General features: G+C 38.8%; 1 protein-coding gene across 1 annotated transcript; it reads right to left on the bottom strand.

Annotated features, from left to right (window-relative positions):
• Nucleotides 1-11812: 11812 nt before the first annotated feature.
• On the bottom strand, nt 11813-18069 carry LOC128074381 (granzyme K-like). Its single transcript, XM_052670180.1, has 5 exons — nt 17977-18069; nt 17744-17885; nt 15255-15402; nt 13150-13425; nt 11813-12840 (listed from the first exon to the last, which is right to left on the bottom strand). The coding sequence occupies exons 1-5, from the start codon at nt 18035-18037 to the stop codon at nt 12679-12681; spliced, it is 789 nt and encodes a 262-aa protein (XP_052526140.1). The 5' UTR covers nt 18038-18069; the 3' UTR covers nt 11813-12678.
• Nucleotides 18070-19809: the final 1740 nt, after the last annotated feature.

Raw genomic sequence — 19809 nt, 5'->3', positions numbered from 1 at the left:
GGATGGGATGGGATGGGATGGGATGGGATGGGATGGGATGGGATGGGATGGGGTGGGATGGGGTGGGATGGGGTGGGATGGGATGGGATGGGATGGGATAGGGTAGGATGGGATAGGATAGGATAGGATAGGATAGGATAGGATAGGATAGGATAGGATAGGATAGGATAGGATAGGATAGGATAGGATAGGAGGTGGGAAGGGAGAGAGGAGGGGAGGGAAGTAGGAGATTTAACCCATCAGAAAGGGTCTACACATAGGTAAACATTTGCAATAACTGTATCCATCTTAAAGTATATAATCACACAGAATACTTGCAATACAGAATTACTGCTAAACACTGCAGCTAGCAGGCAGAGGCATGCATTCTCTAGCTCATGATTATTTTCACATGTAAGGCAGGACCACAAGCAATGACTTTAAAGTCTAAGAATTGAAACCTTAAAGATGGCTTTCCACATAAACTGACTATGTTTTATTGGTAGTCATGAAATGACAGCAATGAGAGTAGCAGGTGACCTTACCTTTAAAATCCCATGCATCTACGCTTCTGGGCATACTACAGGCATTGAAGAAAGGTTGTAGGTGAGATTGAAGAGGTGTAAAGGACAGATAGATCAGAAATGGCTCTGCTGTTCCTGACGCCATCACAGCCACAGCTCAGTCAAAGTAGAGCAGTTGCCACATCAATCCCATAGCTCACTTTGCTTGCTAAAGTAAGCTCAGAGTAGCAGGTCACATCCTCAGTGCACTAAAACCTACAGGTCTGGAGCAGTGAAGAGCAGGAAGACTCTCCCTCCGGTCACCCTCCTGAGTAGACTTCCACCTGCCCTTAAATTCAGTTCTGCCTGTTCATTAATGGATAATGGGGGAGTGTGCAAACCCACCTGCACTTGAACATAGGCATTGATGCCTGATAGTAAACACAAGATGGTAAAACCGTTTTGCGTAAATAAATTTAGGAGGCGGTGCTCATGTGAAACACCAAACAAATCCGAAAGGGCAGCATTTCGCATTTGGGTTTCTCACAGGGAAAATGTCCTACGGAGATGATAAAGAAAAAAATTACACACAGATGTGGTGAGGAAAAGAAATTGTAAAAGAAATCAGCATGCTTCCCTAGCAACAAGCCAATATTATTTGGAATAAAATGGAAACTGTATTCTGTGCTTGGAGATAGAAGCCAAAGTAAATTATTACAATGGATCAAAATATACATGTAATGGAAGAAAACAATATGAGCAGATAGAGGTCTGGCATATACATAAGTGCCATGGAGGAAATAATGATCTTCCATACTGTCCACTGACCAAGTGGTGAAATAAATCCAGTGCTTGCTCCCTCTGGTTTTAGTGTTCCTTTGTTGTTTTACCTGTTGAATCCATTAAGCATTTATTTCCAATGAACAGCTTGAGCCTGCAGAGCCCTCCCTTGAAAATTGCTACTATGGGAATTAATGAAGCTTCCCTAGCTATCAACAGCAGAAAAATTGACACCACTATTTAACTTGCAGAATAAATATACTTTAACAGTGGAAGATATTCTGGATCAGATCATATCCATGCTGAATTTTTTTCAAATTTACAATAGAAATAAGTGCCAATTTACGTCATAATTACATCGCCACATATAATATGGTGTTTGCACTATGTTTTACCACTATGGTAGTGTAACTACTGCTTCAGCATCAGTGAACTATGTACTGCAGTTCCAAATGAGTACTTCAGTTTTTCTACTTTGTTTGCAAATAATCCATTTCTGAATTTGTTTGAGAGCCTAGAGTTTGTATTTATGCCCTTTGAAAAGCTTGACCCATCTGTTGAAGATCACTATGAAATGACACACTTGGTGACACACGGATGTGGCCGATGCACAGGAGCAATCTAACCATAAAGGCAATACTCCAAGGCTTAGCTCATTTTATTCTGTAAGCAGAATGTCAGTCTCTTCAACTCTAACTTAAGCACTTTGAATGCTGTAGTCAGCCAGTCTTTTGAACATGTAAGTTTGGTTAAACAGGAAGCATTATCCTTTAACACTGGAAAAGGTTTAACACGTGATCCTTATTGCTGTTTTCCAAAAGGCAGTCCTTAAACTAAAAATATGTTCCTGTGCATTCCTGAATGATCCAACCTTTTCCTAGGCTTCCTTTACTAAAAGCAATAAGCACAATGCAGTACAACAAGCTAAGATTCAAAGGGAAACACCAAAAGGAAGCAGAGCTGCAAAGTCCAGAATAAAAAGCCAGAAATAGGAAGTAAAAGATAAGAATCAGGAAAGTGAGATACCAGCAAGGACTCCCCTTTGTATGATTTCTTTTCTTGTATCTTTTCAGTGTATTACTAATTACTCTTTGTTTCGACTGTAGCATGGCAACCCAGCTTCACTTTGGTAAAAATAGATGCTTTGGGACATTTCCTACTTGCTGCAGTCAAGAGATATTTACATCCTTTCTCCAGGCAGACTAGGTGCAATGCAGAGAACAGGGCAGATTAGGTACCTATGTGCAGACCTGAGTAGCCATGGGCTTACCTGCAAAGAGCTTCAGCTGCAGCAGCGACAAAGAATATTGGAAATATATCTGCATATAACTACACACAGAAATAAGTGGCATGCCTAGTCTGAAGCTGAAAGCCAAAGTAGATGTGGAAGCAATGTAATTGCACCTTTTGGCTTCCTCTCAATCAGTTTATGAATCAAGTCAAATAATTTCACTCTGCTTGGAGAGCGTGTTTAAGGGACAAGAATTGTCTCAGAGTGATGGAAATGGTCTACATGGTAACAGTGGTCAGTGCTCTGCAAAGCAAACAAGACTAGATCTGTCACATGCAATAAAAAGGCAGATTAGAAATGGGAAAACTTAATGAAAAATAGATTAGGATTCTCTTGTGCTGAGATCTTTAATTACAACTATAAAATCATCTGTGTTTCCAGAGGAAGAAAGGCTTCTCAGCTCCTAGATCTCCATTAGAGTTTCTTGAAAGTATGAGGAAGTCACATACCTTCTCTCTACTTCAGAAAATCTACCTTTTTGAATGTAATAGTAAATTTGACCAATCCACCAATGCTCCACCTTTACCACCCCACCACCCTATCAATAGATCATCAGCAGATTTTCTCTTGTGAGATTTCAACTAGTAATTTAAATCACTCTGATCAAGCCATGTGTCCATCTAGGAAAAAGGTTTTCCAAGCAGAAAAACATCTCCACTATCTTTCAGTTCTTGAGTTCCAAGAATCTGAGGAAAACATCTTGGAAATGATCTTCAAACATTCAGCATCTTCAGAGATTAAAGAAAAGAGTAGGTAAATGATGATTCTTTGCATGGTTTTACATGGGTGCCCAGGTGCATATATACTGCCAATATTGTTTGTACTTTTAAACCTGAGATAATGTGACAGAGATTTTCTCCCCTTCTATTTGACATAATTAATTGATCTAGGAATATACACTCATTGCTCGATTGCCACACAGGTGTTTACTACAAAGCGAGAATAAAACTTGTCAGTCTGGAACAAAGTTTTTCATTAATTTTGTTGTGAGATATGGACAGTGGTCAATAAAATGACAAATATCGTGCTCCTTATTCTTTCCCTACTCCGTCTGAATGGTAAATGTATTCTGACTTTATCAGTTTCTGGAAAAGAAGCCAAATTCCTGGGTAACAAACGTTTGTTTATGGCACACATGCAGAATCTCACTGCACTACTTGGGTTTCAGATCCTAGGAATTAGGAGCAAAAAGTTTGGTATTGATGGGGTGTATCCGTTTACTTGTAGCCCTGGCTGATTTTGATCATTAATTTAAAAAAATTTTTTTAAAAAAGGAAAGTGTCAAATCTATACGGATGACTGTCAATACAACTACTCCTTATATATTAGTGTGATTTCTCTCTTTGTGTACTAAAATACGTTTTTGAAAATGTTGTTGCCATTAAAGAAGCACAGTTATCTTACTGCACGCAAAAAACTTAGCTGTGCTTTATGTATAGTTGAGACTTGACTAAGTAGCTGTTTCCTGTAATGAACAAGAAAGCTATTAAAAGCTCAGCTCATGTTGTACTCCTTGGGATGATAACAAGAAGGTCTGCAGTCACATGTGTAAGATGTTATTATTTGTATAACTTTGAGATAGATGTCTTTAAGAGAAAATATTTATATGTATTCTTTGCCCTGTTGACAGGATAACAGCCTTTCTACTGGCAGAGAAAAAAACAATCTGAACTAATTCATTTAGATACACAAAATGATAACATTTGTTTCAACTGTTATTTATCTTTAGCAAAAAATCACTCCTCCTTTTCATAACTACCCATCTTTGAAGCATAAATATTTTCCAGAATAATAAGGTGATTCCAGGAAGGCCATAAGAGGACTTTGGCATCTCCTAGCTGATAAAACTTTAGCAAAGGGCCAACCAAGGTCTAACAGCAGCGGGAGCTGTTACAGAATCTTCTACAGCACTACATGCATTTTCTTTATGTAGGATGAGTGCCAGTTTTTATCGTAAGATATGAGTGAGATGAAAAGATTGCACGACAGAGAAGCAGGGATAAAAACTTCCCTATCTCACTCTTAGCCCTCAGTAACAGTCTTTTCTTCACGGGGGGCATTTCATTCTCTTTATTTAAATGTCTCCAGAGCACTTTTATTTTTCACTGACCAACTTTTGCCACACACACAAAAATCATCTCCTAAAAGCAAAAGTGGAACAAGAATGTAGATCTTCATCCCATTTTTCTCTTGCTTGCAGTCTTCACGCTCTCTCCAGCTCATTTAGACATCCTGAAGCCTCTGAGGCATCATGCTAACCAAACCAGAGCCTTGCTCCAGAAGAAGAATTTTGACAGTCTTCAGACACTTTCATGTTGTGTGCAACTGACATCTACTTCAGTGAATAGCTTTGGGCACAGTTTCTGTCATTATCTTGGCCTCCATGAAAAGGAACCCCATCAAGGTCTGGCAGAACAGTGTGGGATCTAGCACCAAGCAGGTCAACAGATCCCCATGATGTATTTCCCCATGGAGTTAACAGGATTTTCAAGTGCACGTATGTTTCCTACATTCTCTGCCCCACAAATCACATAGCAGAGATATCACTTATTTGAATACATTTTTGCTTATTTTTCCTGGGGTGCATACATTACACTGTGCTCACCCTCAGGTGGACGCCAGAGTACTTGTTGATAGTTTCTGCAGTAAGGGTCCTGAGGTCAGAAAACAGTGGCACTGCTGAATACAACTACCAAATCCACATCCAGTATGAAGGGCTTTTTGGTGTGTTTTGAACACAACGTAAGGAAAGGAATGATTGCGTACAAGCTCTAATTAGAAAGCAATGAGGAGTAACATCTGCACTTTGCCTGTGATGTTTGTGTTCCATTAAACAACAAAACTGACAGAAAGCTTAGAACTACCAACCGCAAACCAAAGAATATCCTCATCAGTTCCAAGTCTACTTCAGCTCAGATCTCATTACTTTCTGCTTTCCTAATATACTGCTACAAGAAAAAATGCTCTTATTGTCATGCAGCTTTACAAGTACAGAACACGACCTGGAGTTCTTTGTCAGGCAAGCTCCTCCTGCTTCACCTCAGACAAATTCGCATTTGTAAACATACAACTAAGTAAATTCTGTTAACCTAGTGCATAAGGTATGGATTGACCTGAAAATGACTTTTTTTATACAAGATTACTTATATTTTGAATCCAAAGCTGCAAATCTCCTTGAAATGAATTATTTCATGTAGAAAAGATCGTAATGTTGGCCTATTTTAACTAAAATTCAACAACAGATAAAATATATGCTAGTGGATTAAAGGAACTTTAAAAGAGGCTTCTCAGAAATTTGGTAATTTATGAAAGTTTATATGTCATCAAAATACTTGAGAGGATGAAATAAAACATGGAGAGTTTATTGCTTTTCTCATTTTATTCATAGATCAGTTTTAATAATTTGATCAGAAACTTAGTTTAAATTCTAGCCATACAGTCAAAAACCCAGAAGCCTAATCATTTAAGACAAATGCCAAGGAAAAAAATGATTAAATTATTCAAAACTGCAGCTGATTTCCCAAATTATGAACCAAACAGGCTGAATGTGTTATTTCTCCATACCACTCTTTTATCTTCCAAACTGTTGAAAAATAACTATAGGTTGTATTAGATGCCTCCTGCCCCGATGGAATAGGCTATTTAATGTATGTTTTCTGAAGAGTTTACAATCAGAAACACTTCAATCAGAAATGCTGTATCATGTATTGAGGGTTGGCTTGTCATAAGTCAGTCCATAGAAGTTGTCTGGCTGTTGAGTGATTGTGCATTACCTCATCCTGCCTGTCAAGGGGCTGTGAAGGGGGCTGAGGGGAAGGCCAGTTACATACAGATGGCTGTTTACCACAGAAAGCAGCCCCAAAGCTGTGGCCCAGCAGATATTCCTTGATGTGGATCCCATGAGGTTAGGTTGACCAGAATTTGACAACAGGACCTCCAGTTCTGACTCGAGCTGCTTAGTCTGGTTTACAAAATGAAAAATGCTTTTTCATGTAATAAAACAACAGTAGAAAAGAATTGTATCTGTTCTCTATAGCTAACCTTGAGGAAAAGGATTTTTGTTGTTGTTCATTGCCTGAATCAAGGACTCACACGTAACTGTGCTCATTGAAACCCACCCACTGCCACCAGTAAGTAGAGCTGGGCTAGGCAGACGAATAGTTACGTGCTGTGTGGCCATTTGTTACCTGGAATTCTGCTGAGACCAGAACAGGACGAGGACAGGAACAGGGCTATGATTTTTCGTGCCAGGTGCACATTCCCTGGAGTTTAACTGTTGAAAGCCACATCACCGTCAGCATGATGGCAATTTCGTTGTCATTTGAAGGCGTTACATGTTTTGTACGCAAGCTAGTCATCCTTCCTTTTAATCATTGGCTTTTATCTGGTATACAGATCAAATGTTGGCAGTGACAGTTTGAGATGTGGGTGGTCCAAGAAACCTAAAAATTACATCTTCTCACCTACGTGATTTCAGGATAACCAACGAAACAATCGTTTGTCACTTATTCATTTAAATGAAAATAGTTAACTAAGTGCTCGTGATGTGTTTTGTTTTTTTGTTGTTTTTTTTTTTTTTTAATGACAGGAGTGATTAAAGCAACATTTTTTTTTTTCATTTTCTTTCTTCTCAGTTTTAATTATTGTTTATCTCTTTCTTTTATGTGGTTGTGAAGAGGCTTGATATTTTACTGAGGTAAAGCTTTGTAAGAGTGTTTTAATACTTACATTTACAACCAAATGTAGGTACAAATGAGACTTGTGAAACTCAACAATTTACGCACTGAGTCTAAGTTGTTCATTTGGAGGTTGCTAAGATCTATTAGTTCCTGTTCCATTTTTTATTAAAATGTTATTGCTCGTATTTCTCATGTAGTTTTTTCTTTTTCATAACAATGATTTGGATCTCACCGGGGATTTTAAATTCAAGTACATTTTTTAAATTGGTGGCAGACTTGCAATGCATGTTTCACAGCTGATTGCAACAGTTTGGAATAACCTGGGCCATATTGAATTGAATTCCACATAAATTTAACCTTCTTGCATTTTTCTATACAGTGCTCATTACAAGGGCTGCTCTGAAAGTAATACCTCCTATTTTGTTATGTTGGCCCATGACATCAGAGGCAGATGGTGGTTTTGCAGTGGAGGCTGAACTTTTCTACAAATATCCCATTACATTTTGCTGCATGACAGATGGCAGCTGACAGGCAGTCTGACAAAACGTCGTCTGACACAGGAGTGCTCATGAAGCAAAGGTGTATCACTGAATTCCTCCATGCTTAAAAAATGGCACCCACTGACATTCATCAACACTTGCTGAACATTTATTCAGACCAAACATTGGACATAAGCACAGTGAGGCACTGTTTCAGCAGTGGTTAAAACAATGTGAAAGACAAGCCATATTCCAAATGGCCATGTAGATTTTTACTAGTGTGGCCTGCAGACTCCACAAGTGAAAATGCATAGCTAATGCTCATAACAATGCTGGAAAATAATATTTTGTATTGAGAAATTACTCTACGAAGTAGTGTTGTTGTGTTCCTTTAATCTACTGTAGTATCCATGGAAGTAAATGGAAGGCATTACTTTCAGAACAATCTATGTACATATTATTAGTAAATAACCAAAAAAGAACTTTTTCAAATGACCACAGGAAGTATCTGAATCAGCTACCAAATTGTTAATGACATGAAAATGAATTTTGGAACCTACAACATAGTGTTACAAGATTCCACAGTCATATTAGCATCCCTTGCTATAATTTGCCAGCCTATGTAAACTGCCATATTTCGACTTTGAAAGAGTCTTCTTTAATTCTTTTTGGTAAATATCCAATACAGTTATCTTGAAAATCTAAGGGCTTTGTCTATTTCAATCTTGTTCTCTAAATGTTTCTTCCTGATGCCAGACTGAGTTGCCCAGAAGGAAAGTTACTTACACAGCTTGCTGCAGGCAGGTGTTTCTGTAGAAGATAAAACAAAAGATGTTGAAAAAGAGCTGAGAAGGCAAACCGTGCTCCAAACATGTATGTTTTCAGGAAGCAACATTTGTTGACAACAGACACTGCCACCTTCTGTACTGACAATTAGAACTTTGTTTGAAAAAAAAAAATTCCCACATTAGACATAAAGTGCACTATACATACAAACAAAACAAGTACAAAACATCAGTCACTGCTGCTCTGTACAAAGGTGAGGCAGCAGAATTGAAGGACTGAATGTAACCAGCATTTACATCCCTATGCAACATGTGAAAGTGAGTTGTCAGCTCCCTCTATTGGATAGAGAGCTGTTAGCCATATGCCAGCATTTTTTGCTCCATTGCACTGCCAGACATCATATGTCTGTGCCATGCTTCATGTCAAAGCATGACCTGGTCAGCCTTCACAGATGCTCCTTGTGCCTATGTAACAGGCTATGAGCAATGCATCAGGCTGCTCAGCTCCTTATGAAACACCCTTAACTAAAAGACCTCAACAAAAACACAGAGAGTTGCAAATATAAAAACAAAAGCAACCTTGGCAAAAACTAAGTAAACTTAGACAAGCTGCAAAGTACAAATGTAGATAGAGTCTAGCTCCAGCCTAGGGCAGAAGGATTTCTGGCACAAGACTCCATTAATCTACTCAGAATTTCCAATGAAGATAAAAAATAGAATAGAATAGAATAGAATAGAATAGAATAGAATAGAATAGAATAGAATAGAATAGAATAGAATAGAATAGAATAGAATAGAATAGAATAGAATAGAATAAAATAAAATAAAATAAAATAAAATAAAAATAAATAAACAACCAAAAAAAAACCATTATGATGGAATTCATCTTGTACAAGGAACCAGTATTTGGAAACTGGAGAGTAATGTGAAAAGAAACTGAAAAGAAACACCCCACAAAAACTTAGAGGTTAGTGTTGGGGTGTGAAAGGGTAAAAGAGACAAGAAGAGAGTTCTCCTTCTGAAGAAAAATGAAACTGCAAATATTGTGCTGGGAGCAGTAAATGTACAGTAAACGGCACCATTATCTGCTGAAGATCAGCTCTTCCTAGTTTCTTAAGAACGTGAGATTACTTTTGTCAGGATTCATGCATATCTGTTGTTACAGAACTGTGATGTATTTGGAACTACTTTCTGTGGCTTTCCTGTTTTCAGAACACTTCTGAGAACCAGCCAGCAGTGGTTTCAGCAGTGATGCTTGTGGTCAACCTGTATAGTTAAAATTACTCCGTCTTTCCTAGATGTGTGATATGCACCTATTCTTTGTTGCAGAACTGTGTGTGCTTCCACTGCGTGCTTTCACCGTTGCTAATAAAATGCAGAATTGCAGAGCATTTTGCATCCCCAGTGGGGATCCTGGCGTACACAGCGTGTGACCCAGAGGGGCTGGTGGGCAAGCACTCAAATGTGAGAATCTGAGTCATTACTGCAAGACAGATGTTTATCCCCTTGCTTTTCTGTGGGGTGGATTGACTGCCCACAACACTTTTGCATGGTTTCATTCAGTTTTCAGAACCCACATGTTGGATGTTCGTGAATAAGCTGTTTTGTGGTATGGAATGCTAGTACTACTAGAGGTGAACATTTGTCTTTGTGCTGTTGCACAGAAGGACAAGGCACTGATCCACCCACGTGCATGGAGCCAAAAGCATGCTGGCCATTTATCTTAGAAAAGCAACCACTTTTCTGAAAGCAGGACAAGGTCTGATATTACATGTGTGGCCACATGTGAGTGTGTGTGTATATAAAGCCCAAGTGTACATGTGTGTATATGTATTCCTGGACTCTAATCCTCATATAGCAACACACAGAGAATTCATGTAAGTACCAGCCAGGGTGTGGGTGTCCAAACTTTCAATGTGCTTAGGTCACAGTGAGTGAAAAAGGATTGTCTTGGATCAAATATAAAATATGTAGGATAGTCAATGTAAACATCAGTTCACAAATGTACATACTGCCAAAAAGTCATGACATGAATAAGGCATGATTGTGAAGCGAGGGATGTTTTTCTCTGATAAGACAAGTTTTATGAATGTCTGCTAAAGAGATACAATCAAAGATCATGATTTTTTGGTTGGATATCTGGGTGTACCTCCATACATTCCACATCAAAAATTTACTTATGTCCACTGAAAATAAAGTTGGAACTATACCAAATACAGATTTTTTTCAGCAATTGAGAAACCTGTTCTCAAATTCCCTTGTCAAAATGGAAAGCAAAGCTGCGTATTTTTTGTTCACAATACCATGTATAGTCAGTATATCTAAATGCTTAATGGTAGGATGGAGTGGTTGAGCTGGCTGTGGCTTGCAATTAGCACGATGTTGGTGCTGGCTGAAGACAGCAAGGAGTTTGTTGGTCGTGCTATATGTATATCACCGATATCTCCTGGGATGGGTTGAATCCAGGCCAGGACATAGGCACGTGCGTGAGCCTGGCTATATGGCTCCCATGCTGTGGCTTTGGGCCTCATGACAGGGCAGGCTCTTGGGGCAGTTAGTTCTAGCAGCTGGAGGCCTGGCAATAATGCCCTTCAACCTTCTACACGACCACTAAGAGGAAGAGATGCTCCAAGTGAAGTGAAGGCGCTGCAGAAGTTTGCATACACAACAGCTCAATCAGAATTAACTGCTGGATTTTGGCTTCCACGCTGCATCAGTTCTGTGAACATATGATGTGACCCTGGGCAGCTGGCTTGGATCAGACGGCCTACAGAGATGCCTTCCAACCTCAAGCATTCTGGCATTACTGCTCACCAGAAACTAAGATACAGTTAGTGTGTGGAAAATCTTTGTCTCTGGGAGATGAAATGCCAATATTACTGCAGTATGGGGCTTTGAAGAGTCTCTTGTAAGGATAGGAAGTAAGATATCCTTGCTGTCATTTAACTTAAAAACGTAAAAGATACTAGTTACTATCTATAGCATCCTTTGAGACCTCCCAAATGAAAAGTATGAACAACAGCATATTGTTCTTTGCTCTCTTATATCATTTGCCCATTTGTTCCAGTTTTTCCCAATTTCTGTGTTCCTGGCCTGAGCCAGTTCTCACCAGCATCTTTTAACATCTTGCCATGACCTTCAGTGAGAATAGGATGAAGCTTCCATAAACCATATAGGCAAGTTTTGCTACTCTGGGACAGATCACCAGTACACATTTGCAAGGCCTGTTTGTTCCTTTACCTACACACTATCCACAAGATACCTTTCCTTTGCTCAGTTCAGTGGTGCGGCTGCTGATCAATAACCAAGGCCAGTATGCTGATGTGCTGGAGTTATTTATTCATATGTGAATATGAATATACAAATGACCCCGAAATCCGCAGTATGGATGCAGATTAATATGATAACAACAGAACTGCAGAAACTCTGTAGATTGTCACTTCCAAGTAATTGGAAAGGAAGAAACTCAAGAACGCTCAGAAGACAATGGGAATACAGCAAGCCAACCACAGGCTTATTCAGAAACACAGAAGGTAAGTCTGTTATTAGAAGTCTGTTGAAATCCACTACAAAATCTAAAATCTCTGTTTAGCTGATAGACAGACACGGTATTAGAGAAGTATAATTACACCCATTATAATGAATAGTTACTCTTTTTTCGTGCTATCTATGTAAGATAAATTGGAAAAATGTTTGCTGGCTTTTTATTTTCGTTCTGAGAATGAATCTAGGTAAAGAAATTTTCCGTAATAGTTAAAGTATTTGGTTTTTTAAAATGTAAAAATGAAGGACTTGAACATTTAAACTTGAACATAGAACTTTTTTTACTAATTTTTCTCATTCAACAGATGTCATATTCACTATCAGTCAAAAACGGAATTTTTCTGTGAAAACACATTCAAAAATTTTGTCCTGTCACAGCTACAATGAAAAAGAAGACATCACTTTCCAGTCACACTAAAAGTCAGGGTGAAACCACAAACTGAGTTATCTAAGAGGCAATTTCCTACTGAAGATGAACAAATATTATCCGTACAAAAGGGAATACTGCTGCCTTTTAAACTCAGAAAGCTGTGATTTGTAAAGGTGTAATGCCAGGAAGCACTTTGTAAAGTTGGCACGCCAAGGCAGCACCCTGTTCTGAAGCACAGCTCTCTATTTACTGGGGCTGTCTTGCCTGTCTCATGCCTCTCCATTAAGAGAAATGGTTTTTTTAATCCAATCAATGTATTTTTCAGTCAGTCGCGTGTAAACTCCAGGCTTGTCTCCCATTCCACATTTTTCTCCAAAGGAAACAATCCCGCTGTATTTTCTGCCACAGATGAGTGGCCCACCTGAGTCTCCCTAAAACGAAACAGAAAGAAAGATCAGTGTGGTTTTCTCTCTCCAGAAAAACATGCAGTGCCATGTGCACCTTGTGTAAGCATGTTCAATTTTGTATTGTTAGATACGGGCATCTGGAAAAGATCAGATAATTCAGACTCTGAAAGTTCTTCTTTCTGTCCGTTAGTTATAAACAACACCTGAGGAGAGCAGCTTATCTGAAGAAACACATCTGCAGTGGACTGAGGTAATTCCCCAGCACTGTTGTCCTTAGTGAAAGGAGTATGGTAATTAAAAGCACATCCCTTTCTCTTTTTAATTGCTTCTTACCTTGCAAGCATCTCTCTTTGAAAACATCATTTTCTCTCCAGCACACAACATGTTCCTGGTTATCTTCAAGACTTTTTGCTTTTTATTATATTTTCTCTCACAGTCTTTTCTATCAACAATTTTAACAGTTGCTTCCCGAAGACATTTTGGCAGCTTTCCTGGAGATGTTTCTCCCCATCCGGCCACTGTGCACTTTGAGCCAGGTTTGATATCTTCACCAGTGTCAGGAAGGGACAAACATTTCACATATTTATTCAGATTTGCCATACGATCCAGCTGAAAAAAAATAAATAAATAAACATCTTTCTCATGCAGAAAGGCTGGGAAGTATAATCTTCAATTCAGTTAGCTACATGGTCTCTTTTTACCACTACTTTTCTTTCTAATAAAACGCTTTTCAGTATTTAGGAACTGATTCTGAACTTAATTACACTTCTGTACATCCAGAAGTACTTTTCTGATTGTTCCAGATCAATGACAGCACTATGAATTCAAGTCCAGATTTTCCACCAATTACTGTAGAAAACTAAAAACCTGTGTAGGAGTCAGGTTGTTGGATGTATATCCATTCAATAACCCAGCTTGCACTAAACTACTGTGTTGAAATCAGACTTAAGTGACAAACAGAAAAGTCCCAAAGCACTTGGGAGTCAATATGCTCAGCACCACAGATGTAAAGAAAAATTGTAAACAACTAGACATGACAGCAGAGGTCTCAGCTGAACTCTTCAGACTGCCAGATTTAAATCTGAGAGAGTAAGGGCTTAAATGATCCAAACTATATGCTATATTTTATTGGCCTTTATCTGACAGTTTCATCCTTTGGCAGAGGTCATTTTTTGGACTGTAAATGAAAATATAGCAAACAATAACACACATACTCAATGCACTGTAAGGACTTGCAGTTACTGAACTGAGCATTCTTTCTATTTTACACATGGTCATTGCACTGCAAATTAACTTCACAAATGCTTACATGTTTTACTGAATGGCTGTCAGTTACAAGATTCTAGCTTTATACTTTTTTTAAAAGGTACTGTAATGAATTATGTGTTTAATTAAAAATCCCTAATGATTATTAACTCTGTTGCTGTTGAGAACTTCTGAGCAAAGGTTTACCCCAAGCCACTAAGCACTCCATCAGAACAGAACTGTAGCAACAGGAGGTGAACCCTGCTTCTAACATTATTCCTGTTGCTGAGTCACAGTCAGACAAAGGATTTTAAGGTATCTTTGTCATTCTGGAACGGACCTGTAGCTGTTAGCTCTAGAAATAACTCTTTGTAGTGATCCATTTTAGTATAGAGTCCATTCTCATCAAATAACCCGCTATGGCTTATAAACAGAGACATAACAGTAAAGCACAGTTTGAATAAATGAATAAAAATCCATCCACGATTTCTTAGGCGTTGTACAAAAGTCATGAAGTTTCTAAAGATACAGACAAAATGATGTACAACTCTCATCTTTCCTGAGGGCTTTAGGTTGGCACTGAGACTGTTGTACAGGGCACAGTCCTCCATCGCCAGTTCTCCAGAACAGCTGCAGATTTTCTGCACAGACACAAGCCTCCCTCTATTCAAAACACCCATGCCCACCCCATGTGACCAGGCTGAGCCAAGAGCTGGTATGCAGGAAATTTGTACGTCTCTGCCTCATAAGGGCACACAGGATGATGGTTGTACAATCTAGGATATCTTTCCATTCCACAGTATCATGAGCCCTCTTCATTATGAGATTCTTCAATTATGAGCTCTGTGTTCCTAGAGCTGAACTATTCTAGGTCTTTACTCATAATTCTGCCTCATGTGGTCACCCTTAATAATTAAGAACGGGTTTCATGTCCATTTTGTAATCTATGTTGTGCTTTCAGAAGGGTTGCAGCAGTGAGTGGTTAAATGTGTCTTTACAACAGAGTGGGCTTGAAATATCAGAGTTACAAGATTCAGAGATCTTGTAACTGCATCTAGATCTGTACAACCAAAGCAGAGTTTTCAGTGATGTTGTTAAGCAAACAAAACAACGTACATTTCAATATCACAGAACAGCCAAAACAACCATTAACAACATTTCTTTTGTAATAATACAGTTGTGATTAACAGTACCTTGAGGAGCATTATATCATTTTCCTTTGAAGATCTGTTAAACAGGGGATGAGAAAAGAAGTGCACGATCTTAAATCTCTGTTGTTCTTTTTCAGCTTTGAATGCCTGATGGGCTCCAAGAACAACCCTAATATCCGATCTTTGCTTCCTATAATTTAAGGCAGAGCAGGAACAAGTCATTACTGGGACAAGAGCAACATTTCTCAGGATAAACAGAACTTGTGCAACACAAAATTAGCAATTTAATTTTACAACTTGATTAAAAATAGGAAGGATATAGTTCATTGTGACACCTTAACATGAGATTGTGTTTTCCTCTACAAACATTTCTTCATTCCTTGTACTAACATTTCTTAACTGTAAATGTTATTTGCTAAAATAACTGTAAGATAACTGACTTTAAGGAGACCCCACAGCTTAGAATTGTTACAGAAAAGCCTACTTATTTTTTAGGGAGGACCACATGCACAAGGATTAGTGGTACTGATGCCTTTCAAATACATTTTAATGGATACCTGTGGTCACATGATCTAATCCTGCAAAGGACAGAAACATGCCTGGTTATAGGATAAAGGCTATCTTAATGACATCAGTGAAAACCCAGAGAGAGTTTCATGTCCAGTTCTTGCCAATAGATATTAGAAGTTAAGCAACTCAGATCTCCCTCTCCCCCAAGCTCTCTGAATATCATCAGAAACATTTATTCAAATATGTCTTTCTTGGTTTTGCTCTTCTCAATCTAGTGCAACCCAGTAAGAGGACGCTGTCAGAAGACACACTGCTGGTTTTCTGTTCTTCATCTTCAGAAACTCACTATACACAGGAAAACTAAATTGAGATAGAATTGAGACTTTATCAATCCAAGAAGAGTTATTTTCTTCTTTCCAGTTGCATGCCTCATTGAAATATTCATTTATTTGCATATGAATTGTTCTTTGTGGAAATAGCTGCAGAGACCATACCGGAGCCTGAAAGAAAAAAATATTTTTTTTCACTACTTACACAGCGGAAATTACTTTACAATCCCAAAGCTCCTTTCCTAGGACTCTTTCAAGTACATTCCATTAAAATGTATCTTGCTCCATAGTGGAAGTACTGCAACAGTGCAGAGAGGCCAAGCAATCTGCTGCTGCATATATAGACAAATCACAGATTAGTCATAGAACGGCTTGGGTTGGAATAAACCTCAAAGAACATCTAGTTTCAATCATGTCATTTCAATCCTGTCATTGGCAGGTTTGCCAACCTGCAGATCAAACATCAGCTCAGGTTGCCCAGGGTCCCATCCAGCCTGGCACCATTGTGCACCTCAGGAAGAGACCAAACAGATGTTTCAATTCCCCACAATTATACAGACTCGGCCAACTCTAAGTTGGTTCAAAATAATGTCTTTGTTACAAAACCAAATCAGTGACCAGACCCATCCACTCAGCAAGCCCAGAGACAGCCAGCGCCCTTTCCTATGAGTAGCTCCAAATTTAAATTTTTACAACTGTAACTGACTGGATATCTTGAACCCTGAAGGGTCAAAGACTCCCACAAGGATATAACTTAACTCCAAAGAGGGAGGTCAGGATTTTGTTTTGTAAATGTGTAAAACAGCACATGCTATGCTTGAATATTTCTACCTTTCTTTTTTTTTAAAAAAAAAAAACAACCAAACATGACTCAAGTGAAGAAATGTGGAAGTTTATTTTCTAAGGAACCCCTGTCCCCTATTTCAGATTAATGATGGCCAAGCTGCCCATGCTGTCCTTGAGGAGGTCAGATGTCCACAAGTTCGTTATGATTGTCTTGCTTTCCATTACTTAAAATGCAGAAAAAAAAAATATCAGGGGAGCAAAATACGATTTAGATAACATGTTTTAGCCAAAACAGGAGACTTTTACTTCCTAATGCGAACACTAGATGTCCCTCACTCTCAGCCAGCCCTGCAACATGAGCGCCAGCCTCAGCATATCCAGCTTGGGAAGAGGTGCTCGAATCCACATTTGGATCACTAAAAGGATGTAGCTCCTTGTCATAGTTGCTGCCCCGCCATTTTTTGCAAGCATCTGAGTTTTTATGGGCCTAAGAAAGGACACTTAAACTGAAAGGGAATGGGGTTTCCATCTAATTCAGTTTCAGCTCATGGTGTTCTGAAACCTAGTTCCATGCACACAGCTTTGTTTAAGCACTGTGCAGTATGTCCCCTTCTCTAAGACACTGCTGTTTCAAATGCACAGATAATGAGTTTGCTCTTTTAATAGCGCAGTCATTATCTTCCAGCACTGTCAGGATCTGACCAATGCAAATAACAGAACACTAAGCAGATCAAAGCAACAAACCAACTCAAAGCAGAATAAAAGTTCCTAAGTATGCTTGGTGAAAGAACTCCAGTTTTTACCAACCCTTAAAAAAATCAGTATCTACCTTTCTTTACTTATAGGCTTGGATATCCTGGCGCACCTCAGTGAAGAGCTATGAACACCACAGTATAAGGTACTTACTCACAATGTGCTGCTGTCAAAACCCACTTCTTTCTCACAAGAACTCCTCCACACACAGTTGTATTTTTTATCTGGATGGCAGCCATGAAGGGTCGGGAATGGGCACGCACACAGTGTCCTCCAGCAATGTCACTGCAGCCATCTGAAAGGCAATAGAACAGAAGCTATGTTCCTCACCTGTTAGCCAGAGGAAGTATGAATTAGGATATTTTTACTCTTAGAGCACTTCTTACATCTCAGGGGTAGGATAACAGCAATTACAGAGAGAAAAAGAGCTAAGAGGTGGCTGGTCATAGCTTCTGTTACTTACTGATGCAAAATAAGAGAACACCTTTCTATTTAAATGTTTCCTACAGGATATAGTGGTTAAGAGGTTTGATGAGAAACTCCTCCTCTTGAAGTTTCCCTTCCTCCATAGTATTATATTAACTGCAGCTCTGCTCTGCTTCTTTAGGTTCTTTCTTCTTTAAAACCTGCCTGTCCCTGGGTCCATGGCATTCATCAGTTCACATCTCACAGGAACTTCAGCAGACCTGCACACTGGTCTTACGCTAGAAAACAAGTGCTAAGAAAGCTACATGTGATAAATGCATAATACAACCTACTACATCAGAGAATTCAACAACTCTTTAAAGAAGCGCAAATGAATGAATGAGACAAGAAATAGAAGAGTCACTTGAAAAGGCTTCACTGAGAACTGGCAGAAATCTGGAGCTGGTAGCCTAGGAACACCTAATACCTAATACCAATTATACATACTAAGGGCAATGCAGTTTTTTTCTTAGCAGTTATTTTTGTGGGAGCAGGGTTCAGGTGTACAAACTCCTACAGTGAGCGGGACTCAAATGCAAATAAGATTCTTTATCAGTAGTCACCAAATAAAAGATTAAAAGACACAGTGGTGAGATAGACTTTTCTACTGCTCACCCCTGTGTCTGTACCCACACTTTGCATATCTTGTTGGTAAACCACTACAAGAAACAGCACATCACCACATTAAAAAAACTTCTATCGGCTTAAGCACCATTAGAAAGAATCAGAAATGTAACCAACCCAACTTATTTAGCTCTTACTTAAGAGAAAATAGCAGCTCTGCAGATCGTTGAATGAGATTAGAATTGAGACACTTATAGCACAGAATCTTACTATAAAATTTGAAAGCATTACACAATGCAATGCCATGTAACACATTTTTGTTTTTGTTTTTTTTTTTCAAAAAACTCTTCCCAAGTTCATTTAAGTGAAAAAAAATTACTTTATCTTACAAAAGGGTCAGCTCTAGGTACCCCAGAATCACTCCTCATTCTCAAGATAATCTTGAGATTATTCACACACTGGAGGTTACCTCTGCAAATAATTTCTTTTGCCTGCGGGGTCCTTAAGACATGATGACTTACAAGTTTTTATGGCTTTGTCCTGACACTAAGTGACTGATAGCTTCATTCTGTGATCAAGCAGAAGACTCGTATATTTCTGCAGCATAATACCTGATGTATTCTGCCATGTACATACAATTTTGTAAATGTTACATCGGTTGAGGTCTCCTTAAATTAACTAGTTCAACCATGCTGCTAAATTATTCTGTGATATTGCACAGCAAATAGACAAAAATAAGCCTTCATTTTTGCACACAGCTGAGGCAGAAAAGACAATGGAAGCAGAGGGGAAAGTGAAATAGGCATTTAGAGCAGAAAAGGGAATTAAGGGCAAGAAATAACGTCAGGCTGAATAAAATTGAAAATGGGTAACACAATGAGTATTAAGATCGGTAAATAATGTATGGCTACACACTACAAAGCAAATGTTAGATTTCCTAGACTGTGCTAACTTCCATTTCCGTGATCTCAGAGTCCAGCTGCCACAGAGAATTCTAGGCAGTTCAGAAGAATCAGATCATCCCATTCAAGGAAAGATAAAAAATCCCAACTTCTTCCAGTTAGCTTAATCATATCTCACTCTTCAACTCTTATTACCATACACAGGACCCCATCTTGCCAAGACCCAATGCCTAGAGCAGGAATGACCACACCAATTGGCTAAGAATAACAGTAGCCCTTACTACCCTC

This window comes from Tympanuchus pallidicinctus, unplaced genomic scaffold, assembly GCF_026119805.1.
Source record: "Tympanuchus pallidicinctus isolate F22 unplaced genomic scaffold, pur_lepc_1.0 scaffold9, whole genome shotgun sequence".
NCBI classification, from domain to species: Eukaryota; Metazoa; Chordata; class Aves; order Galliformes; family Phasianidae; genus Tympanuchus; species Tympanuchus pallidicinctus.
The sequence above is the reverse complement of the archived record's forward strand: the minus strand, read 5'-3'. Positions and strand labels throughout refer to the sequence as shown.